This window comes from Callionymus lyra, chromosome 12 (assembly GCF_982586985.1).
Source record: "Callionymus lyra chromosome 12, fCalLyr1.hap1.1, whole genome shotgun sequence".
Taxonomy (NCBI): Eukaryota; Metazoa; Chordata; class Actinopteri; order Syngnathiformes; family Callionymidae; genus Callionymus; species Callionymus lyra.
In genome coordinates, this window is record NC_141829.1 from 7,029,758 (window position 1) to 7,040,614 (window position 10,857).

General features: G+C 33.2%; 1 protein-coding gene across 1 annotated transcript; it reads left to right on the forward strand.

The window, feature by feature from the left end:
• The first annotated feature begins 1,145 nt into the window (after positions 1-1,145).
• On the forward strand, positions 1,146-10,241 carry trim45 (tripartite motif containing 45). The gene is made up of 9 exons (XM_087804307.1): positions 1,146-1,723; positions 3,036-3,324; positions 3,389-3,534; positions 4,919-5,217; positions 6,530-6,659; positions 6,759-6,873; positions 7,512-7,632; positions 9,436-10,087; positions 10,214-10,241. Exons 1-8 carry the CDS (start codon positions 1,323-1,325, stop codon positions 9,588-9,590), a joined length of 1,656 nt encoding a protein of 551 aa, XP_087660433.1. The 5' UTR covers positions 1,146-1,322; the 3' UTR covers positions 9,591-10,087; positions 10,214-10,241.
• Positions 10,242-10,857: the final 616 nt, after the last annotated feature.

Here is a 10,857-nt window from a genome sequence, read left to right on the forward strand (position 1 = left end):
TTAAGGATCGGAGAAATGTGAGTTCTTCTACTAGAGCCAGTCACAATTCTCGAGTTTTGTATTAACTGCAGCGATACAGATCCTTCTTGTTTAGACACTAAAATAAACTGTTACAATAGTATAAACGACTCAACACATGAATCGTAAGATCTTGATGTTGTGACAACAGTTTAGAGATTTTTCTCAGTTGAAGGAAAAAGTTTCTGGTCAGTTTTCTTCAGTGTCGAACAAGAGACATGTCTTTATCAAATACAACACCCAGGTTTCTCAGGCTCAGTTTGACAGACTGACCTAAGTCACCCAAGTACTGACTCAACCCTGGAATCTTATCATCAGGAGCAATCACCAGAGTTTCAGTTTTGTCCACATTTAGCTGCAAATAGTTTTTAACTCACTGTTTGATTTCTAGCAAACAATTGACTAATGTTCTACTATTATACTTTACTATTACTATGTCCTTCATTCAATATTAGAAATGAAAGTTTTGTGATTTTTATTCAGAATTTAATCATTTTATCAATTGTGTGTGTTAGTGAGTTGGTTAGTGTAACCTTTTAATTGTATTATTCAAATGTTGACTCTATTGTACCAACATTTTTATATTTAATTAAAAAACACTACCAATGAAAAACTATTAAATTTAGTAACAAAATGATAATTCTTTTTGTTATTATTTATTTATGCGATTATTGAATTAAAAATCAAACTTAATTTGTATTTTTGAAAATGAAAATAAATACAATTCAACCTTTCAATATAGAAATTATAGATTTTTGCTACAAAATAGTGGAAGAAAACAAACAAACAAAAAACATTTTAATGAAATAAATTAAAGGTTTCAACATTTGAAACTTTAAAGTAAAAAACTAAATATTCTGATGTCGACAATATTCTTCCATAGAACCGGAGCATCATAGATGATTTTAATGATGACGAATTTAATCAATTAAAATCGTCAAAAAAGGTGTTTAATAAAATATAATTCTCTAGATTAATATCAGTAACAAGTTTGTTTTGATTGTTTCCAACATGGCGTCCAAAGTAAGATGTGTTCGAGGCCTACAGTTCCTCCTTAAACACAAAAGTCACTTTTCTTTTACTGTTCTAAAGAATGTCAACAAACTGTGTCACGGGGGGAGGTTCAACACCCGGGACGTGTCTGAACAGTGACTTCGGACCACCCCCCGTGATGGGGGTCGGTTCCTGGGTGAGGTCTCAGATTTCCCACCGGAGCCTGAAGGCAACACATGCCATTCCTTCGTTGAAAGTTGAATCAAAGCGAGTCACGTGACTCTGGTTCTGGTTCTGGTTCCGAACGAACCATGTCGAGCTCGAGCGTCGAGGAGAAGGTCCCGGTGACCCGCCGGGCCACGTGCTCCGCGTGCGCGCGTCGGTACCGCGAGCCCCGGATCCTGCCGTGTCTGCACACCTTCTGCCTGGACTGCGTGGCGAGGCTCGCGCCCTTCCGCGCCCCGGGCGAGGCGGGCGCGAGCTCCTCGGGGGTCGTGACGGTTCTGTGTCCGGACTGCGACTCCGAGGTGGACCTGCCTCCGTCCGGACCCGCCGGACTCAGCACCGACCACCTGGCCCTGGACCAGGTCTTCCTGGAGACCCTGGAGTCTGACGGGCCGCTCGGGTGTGACCTGTGCGGGGAGGGAGGAGCAGAGAGTCGCTGTGAGGAGTGTAGCGTTCACCTGTGCGCCTTCTGCTGCCAGGCACACAGGTGAGGCACCCCGAGTTATTACAACTGAAATCCATCAATTTTCAACTGTAATCAAACAATTTTCAACTATAATCCAACAATTTTCAACTATAATACAACAATTTTCAACTATAATCAAACAATTTTCTACTATAATACAACAATTTTCAACTATAATCAAACAATTTTCAACTATAATCAAACAATTTTCAACTATAATTCAACAATTTCAACTAAAATCAAACAATTTTCAACTATAGTCCAACAATTTTCAACTGTAATCAAACAATTTTCGACTATAATTCAACAATTTTCAACTATAATCAAACAATTTTCAACTATAATCCAACAATTTTCAACTATAATCAAACATTTTTCAACTATAATCAATCAATTTTCAACTATAATCAAACAATTTTCAACTATAATCAAACATTTTTCAACTATAATCAATCAATTTTCAACTATAATCAAACAATTTTCAACTATAATCAAACAATTTTCAACTATAATCAAACAATTTTCAACTATAATCCAACAATTTTCATCTATAATCAAACAATTTTCAACTATAATCCAACAATTTTCAACTATAATCCAACAATTTTCAACTATAATCCAACAATTTTCATCTATAATCCAACAATTTTCAACTATAATCCAACAATTTTCAACTATAATACAACAGTTTTCAACTGTAATCAAACTATTTTCAACTATAATATAACAATTTTCAACTATAATCCAACAATTTTCAACTATAATCCAACAATTTTCAACTATAATCAAACCATTTTCAACTATAATCAAACCATTTTCAACTATAATCCAACAATTTTCAACTATAATCCAACAATTTTCAACTATAATCAAACAATTTTCAACTATAATCCAACAATTTTCAACTATAATCCAACAATTTTCATCTATAATCAAACCATTTTCAACTATAATCCATCAATTTTCAACTATAATCCAACAATTTTCAACTATAATCCAACAATTTTCAACTATAATCCAACAATTTTCATCTATAATCAAACCATTTTCAACTATAATCCAACAATTTTCAACTATAATCAAACAATTTTCAACTATAATCCAACAATTTTCAACTATAATCAAACAATTTTCAACTATAATCAAACAATTTTCAACTATAATCCAACAATTTTCAACTATAATCAAACTATTTTCAACTATAATCAAACTATTTTCAACTATAATCAAACAATTTTCAACTATAATCAAACAATTTTCAACTATAATCCATCAATTTTCAACTATAATCAAACAATTTTCAACTATAATCCAACAATTTTCATACAATCAGGCGACAGAGACGAACGGCGTCTCACTCGGTCCAGCTCCTGGAGGACCTGAGGTCCAGGTCCGGACTCTCTCGTCCGATCCTGTGCGGCCTCCACCCGGGTCAGGAGCTGCGTCTCTTCTGCGCGACCTGTGACCTCCCCGTGTGTCAGGAATGTTCCTTCACGCTGCACCGCGACCACGGATGCCGCCCTCTCCACGACGTGGTCCGTCGCCATGGCGACCGCATCCGAGACCTGGTGACGGCGCGACTCCGACCCCGGCTGGAGAGACTCGAGCGAGACCTGGAGAGAGTCTGTTACCATCGTCATCTACACTCTGGCTCAGGAACGTCTGACCTTATGTGTCTCCTCGCAGGTGGAAATCTCCCAGGATGCTTTGCGGGCACACGTAGAGACGACAGCCAATCAGGTGCGAGCGTTCGCTCGAGGCTACGCCAGTGCTGTGGAGACTCACTGTCTGTCGCTGCTGCACCGGCTGGAGGATCTGAGGGTGACGCGCAGGTACGACCAGGTGTTCAGGTGTGCAGGTGTTCGTCAGAGACTCAGGTCGACGAGTCGAGCCACGATCCACATGATCGACTAGTTTTACCTTTTGTTCGTCTGTGAACTTCATCACTGAAGACTCACAGGGTTTGGTCCAGAAAAATGTAATTATAATTAATATGGTTTAATTATTATCTTTAAGAAAGAAAACGGAAAAATAAAATGAACAAATACTTCAAGATTAATGTTAACGAGGGGCAAACAATATAATAAAATAATTGTAAGAAAAAGTTTAATTTTTTTTAGTTTTAATAAATTAAAAAATTTGGGTTTTTTTTGTAAACATTTTTAAGCATTTTTGAATAAATTAATTAAAAAAATTGAATTAAAAAAATATATATATTTATTTATTTTACCATAGAGTTTTAGATTCTAAATAAATAAAAATAATACTATTTTTATATATATATTTAAAATATTTATTCATTAGTTGACTTTTCAATCCTGTATAAAATATTGGTTTTGATTTCACATTTTTTAAATTCATTTTTTTAAGACAAAAATAACAACCTTTGAATTAAAAAAATAATAATAATTAAGTTATTTGAAAAAAAAACAAATTAAATAACCTAATCGCAAAAAAAAAACATTTCAAAATTTTAATTCAACATTTTAATATTTTGATGCCTATATTCTTTCATTATGGTTATTTAAAATAATGGGGTTTCTGGGTAATTTTTGTGGTTTTAAAATTTACATTAATGATAAATAATGGAGGCAAAATTTGAGATTGAATAAATATTCATGTGTCAGATCTAGACAAAGCTAATCGAGCCCAGATAGTTTCAAAAAGTAAACAAAAAACGTAGGTTTTCTTCACTAACCGTCCTTTATCTTTGAATAAGAATAATAAAAAAAAACACTTTCTGACATTAAAATCAAGTGTAAATACGTAAAGTAATTATTTTCAATTTCAAAAGTTATGTTTGTCATTTGCAAAATCTTGAAGATAATGACTCGTAAAATAATCAAAGTAAAAAATACATTCTGGGTGTTAATAGATAAATAAAATTGTCTTTCTTATGAGCTTTTTTATGTTAAATATGTAATATTTTTTAGTCATTAACTCACAGAAAACGCATGATTTTAGGGCTGTTTAAAAATCTTATTTTTTAACAATTTCAAGAACGCATAACATTTAATTAAATTAAATGTTATGTGTTTTTTTGTTCATTATTAATTATGGTAATTAATGGTTATATTTGTTTTTTTTTATTAAATTAATGTTATTTTATTGTTCTTTTCTGTAATGCCACCAAAACAAAACCCAGTGTTGTGTTTACAAAGCTGTCAATAAAGTTTTCTGATTCTGAATAATAAAAAAAAAAACCTTGTCCTGCAGGAACCAGCTCCACCTGCAGAGGGCGCAGCTGCAGCAGGCGGTCAGTGACGTCAGAGGGGGGGTGGAGTTCGCGGAGAGGCTCCTGGGTTCTGGTTCTGACGCCGGGATCCTCGGCGCCAAAGGAGTGACTCTGAGGAGACTCGGCGTTCTGGCCGAGAGCGGCTCTGAGTCTCACCTGGTGTCGCTCTCACCTGAAGACATCAGCTTCTCGCCTGAACCTGCAGGTGAAGTCCAGGGTTTCCCTGTCGTGGGTCGGATCCTCCACCGGACCCTGGACCTCAACAAGTGCTCGGTGGAAGGTTTGACACTTTTTGTTGCTCCTCCCCTTTTTATAGGTATCTTTAGCACTGTTTACAACTGTTTTATACATCAGTATATAAATATACTGTGTATATATATATATATATATATATATATATACTTTAAACATTCTTTATTATTTTTTCTTTCTGAAGAAATAATATTGGACGTGAACTCTTTGACCCACATATATATAAACTTAATGCAACATGGAAACTGGCACATGTTTTTTTTTTGTTTTTTTTATACATGCATATCATTTATTTTTTCAAATTATTATTATTTTATTCATTTATTTTTTCTATGTATTCTTTTTTTTTTTTTCAAACTATTCTCATTATTTTATTTATTTGTTTTTATAATTTATTCCTTGTTTTAAACGTATTCCTATTATTACGTTCATTTTTAAAATGTATTATTTTCTTTTCAATGTATTCTTAATATTTTATTTAGTTGTTTTTTCGATGTATTCTTTTTTTCCAAATTATTCTTGTTATTTAAATTGTTTATTTTTTCAATTTCTTCTCTTTTTATTCAATTTATTCTTATAAATATATTTTTTTCTTTTTAATGTATTCTTATTATTTTATTTATCAGTTTCTTCATTTTTTTCTTTTATTCAACTTATTCTTATTATTTCATTTATTTATTTTCAATTTATTATTTTTATTCAAATTATTCTTATTATTTATTTTATTTATTAATTTCTTCAATTTATTATTTGTATTCAAATTATTCTTATTATTTATTTTATTTATTTTTCTTTGTCACATATTCTTATACATTTATCTATTTGTATTTTGTTTATATTTTATTACCTTTGTATTTCTGCTTGAAATGAAAAATAAAATTTGTAAAAAAAAAATAGAAAAAAATAGACTTAACTTTAATATATATTTATTTTACGCATTTTTTCTTTTTGCTCCTCGTTTTTATGTCTTTTATTTTCTATTTTCCTTCAATGCCAATCAAAGCTGGAACTTTTTGAGATGATAGTTTCCTACATTAAAACAATCTATACAACAATATGACTATAAATATACTATTTTCTGTCATATTTATATTTTACTTTGTAGAAAAAAGTATGAAAAGATCCAGAGTGAAGTGTTTCACGTCATCTTTCACGTCAATGTGTGTGTGTGTGTGTGTGTGTGTGTGTGTGTGTGTGTGTGTGTGTGTGTGTGTGTGTGTGTGTGTGTGTGTGTGTGTGTGTGTGTGTGTGTGTGTGTGTGTGTGTGTGTGTGTGTGTGTGTGTGTGTGTGTGTGTGTGTGTGTGTGTGTGTGTGTGTGTGTGTGTGTGTGTGTGTCCAGGGCTGCTGAAGGTCACTGAAGGTCAACAAGGTCAGTTCACTCTGGTCCTCAGAGACTCGTCTGGAGAACAGTTGACGTCTGGAGGAGAACATGTGGTCGTCAGCATCGCACACACACACAAGAAGAACTGGTCAGTCCAACACACACACACACACACACACACACACACACACACACACACACACACACACACACACACACACATTGTTCATGGGTTCTATTCCCTCAGTTCCGTGGAGGCGTCGCTGCTCGACAACCAGGACGGCTCTTACACGGCGTCGTTCAGGCCGCAGGAGTCTGGCGTCTACTCGCTGTGGGTCTGTGTGAAGACTCAACACGTCAAGGTAACACAACTACACACTGTTGTGTAGTTAAACATGTACAGGTTTGGATGTGAGGAGAGTTTAATGATTGATTCTGATCATGTTTTAACTTGATTTTCCTGAAGTTTTGCAGGTTTTGAGAGAACAAAAAAAAAGGAATGATCCAAACAAACAAACGAACAAGCTTTTTAACGTTTGTTTACAATATATTTATTAATGTATAATGTTAAAAAATATACAGTTAACAATAACTTACTTTTTTTTAACCCCTGAAACCAACAGATAATAATAATAATAATAATAAATTAATTAAATAGAGTTACTTTTTCAACAAAAAGATCAACAAACGGGAAACAAACATACAAAGAAAATCAGTTCAATCAACTGTTTATATAATGTTTGTGAAATAAAGATTTGATTATTAATTTATTCTATAACGTTTTATTTAATTTTACTTTGTTATTTAATTGTGTATAATAATATATATATAGATATATATATTTAATTATATTTAATGTTGATTATTTATTTGATTGTCTTTTATTCACCTATTATCTCATTTATATTTTTAAAATGTATTTAATAAACTTTCTCTGATTCTTAAGGAGTTTTGGCTCCTCTTATAAAATCAGACTGTAATGTCGTCCTGTCACCGGCAGGGGTCTCCCTTCACCCTGCACGTGAAGAAGAGGAGTCACACTGGAGTGTTTCACTGCTGCTGCTTCTGCTCCAGTGCAGGAAACAAAGAGGCCAGATGTGCGTGTCCTGGAGTCATGCCAGGTGTGTGTTACTCTACAATACTCTACAATACTCTACAGTAATCTACAATACTCTACAATACTCTACAATACTCAACAATACTCTACAATAATCTACAGTAATCTACAATACTCTACAATACTCTACAGTAATCTACAATACTCTACAATACTCTACAATACACTACAATACTCTACAGTAATCTACAATACTCTACAATACTCTACAGTAATCTACAATACTCTACAATACTCTACAATACACTACAATACTCTACAGTAATCTACAATATTCTACAATACTCTACAATACACTACAATACACTACAGTACTCTATAGTAATCTACAATACTCTACAATACTCAACAATACTCTACAATACTCTACAGTAATCTACAATACTCTACAATACACTACAATACACTACAGTACTCTATAGTAATCTACAATACTCTACAATACTCAACAATACACTACAATACTCTACAGTAATCTACAATACTCTACAATACTCTACAGTACTCTACAATACTCTACAATACACTACAATACTCTACAGTAATCTACAATATTCTACAATACTCTACAATACACTACAATACACTACAGTACTCTATAGTAATCTACAATACTCTACAATACTCTACAATACTCAACAATACTCTACAATACTCTACAGTAATCTACAATACTCTACAGTTATCTACAATACCTTACAATACTCAACAATACTCTACAGTAATCTACAATAATCTACAATACTCTACAATACTCAACAGTAATCTACAATACCTTACAATACTCAACAATACTCTACAGTAATCTACAATAATCTACAATACTCTACAATACACTACAATACTCTACAATAATCTACAATACTCTACAATAATCTACAATACTCTACAATACTCTACAATAATCTACAATAATCTACAATAATCTACAATACTCTACAATAATCTACAATACTCTACAACACTCTACAGTAATCTACAATAATCTACAATAATCTACAATACTCTACAATAATCTACAATACTCTACAATAATCTACAATACACTACTATACTTTTAATTTACTTTTAATCAGGTCATCCTGGGGTGTTTTGTTACTTATATTTGAAGTTTTTCTTAAGCGTCAGAGACGCACATGTCAATCAATTTATCACAAAATGTACATTTAATGTATAGATTTATTTATTTAGTTAATTATTGGTTGAATGTTTTCCTGAAGCCACTGACATTTATATAATTATTTTACTATAAATAATATAAGATCAACATTGTCAAAAGATTAAATCAGTTGTAAAATATATTTTAGCTAAATAACATTTAAAATGGTATTTATTGAGTTATTTATGATATACAGTAGTTTCATCCGCTCATATTCAATTAAAACCTTCTGACTTATCATCCATGAATACAAAATTTAAAAAATACAATCTTGATTAAATACAGAAATACAATCTTAAATAAACTGCTAAAATGTAATCATGATTAAATATAAAAAATACAATCTTGACATAAAACTTAAATTACCTATTGATAAATTACAAGATTCAAAAATACTATCTTGATAAAATACAAAGTACAATTTTGATAAAAGAAAACAAATTAAAATCTTCATGATATAAAAGATGAACAAAAGTACTAGTAAAAAAAAACAAATCCAAGCTAAGAAACACTGGAAAGGAAGGCGTTAAACTGAAGAAGCAACATTCGAACAGAACTAAACCATATTGTTCTTCCATGTGATGCTTTCATCGTCACATCAGTGTTTCTGTCCGAGAGCCTGAAGAACCTTCGTGTCCTTCACTGCAGGAGGGTTCAAAGGTTGCGGTCACAGCCACAGGGGTCACCCCGGCAAACCCCACTGGTCGTGCTGCGGCAGCTCGGCCGAGAAGTCCGACTGTCTTCCTGCCAGCGTGTTGTCCGCCGTCTCTCCTCGAGGACAACTGCGCACCGTGGAGCTGTGAAGGTCCTGGAGAACCTCTCAGATGTTCCTGCTGCCGGGAGGAGGTCCACGGTTTTCATCACTGCTGGAGAACAGAAGAGAAAGATCTTATTAAAGTGCCTTTTTTTTACACAAATCTGCTTTTCCTGACTGAACCTTAACACCTTAAGACCAGGAAGTGACCAGGAAGTGACCGGGAAGTCAAGGAAATTAACTGTTAGGGACCGTCAAACCAAAACTTCAAAAGGAAAAAGATCTTATTAAAGTGCCTTTTTCACACAAATCTGCTTTTCCTGACTGAATCTTAACACCTTAAGACCAGGAAGTGACCAAGAAGTGACCAGGAGTTGACCAGGAAATGACCAGGAAGTCAAGGAAATAAACTGTTAGGGACCATCAAACCAAAACTTCAAAGATCTTATTAAAGTGCCTTTTTCACACAAATGTGCTTTTCCTGACTGAATCTTAACACCTTAAGACCAGTAAGTGACCAGGAAGTGACCAGGAAGTGACCAGGAAGTCAAGGAAATGAACCTTTAGGGACCGTCAAACCAAAACTGCAAAAGGAAAAAGATCTTATTAAAGTGCCTTTTTCACACAAATTTGCTTTTCCTGACTGAATCTTAACACCTTAACACCAGGAAGTGACCAGGAAGTGACCAGGAAGTCAAGGAAATGAACTGTTAGGGACCGTCAAACCAAAACTGCAAAAGGAAAAAGATGTTAATATGATGGAGAAACTTCAAATTAGTAGAAACAATTGAATGTTTTAAGTGAAAATGTAAAACATTATCTTTTTTTTTTTAATAAACAATTGTTTTATAGTGTCTTTTGTGTTCTTTTTTTTTTTAATAATCTGGACTAAGAGCAACTATGGGCAGAACATCATAGACAAAAATTGTTGGACAAAGACATTTAAAAAATGGAGAAATAAATGAGGACCAAGAATAAAAGGAAATTGATTATTTAAGAAGTTTTATTTAGATTTTTTAAATATAATGTTTTACTAAAGGCAATAATCGAGGATAATTTTGTAGGTTTAAATGAGGAAAAAGCAAAACATTTAGTCAATTATTTAATTTCTTCAGATCTAGGAATATGGTTTTTCATTCTCTACAATATTTCTTTCTTAGGGGTAAAAAATACATTTTTTCAACTTGTCATGTATTAAATAGAGAAACTTGAGGTTTTTTCTACTGTGTCGGTTGATAAGTGATGCCTTCAGGTGCAGTTTGTCGTGGGAACAGTGACGTGTCAATCTCCTGCTGAAATAAACTGATGGTTCCTCT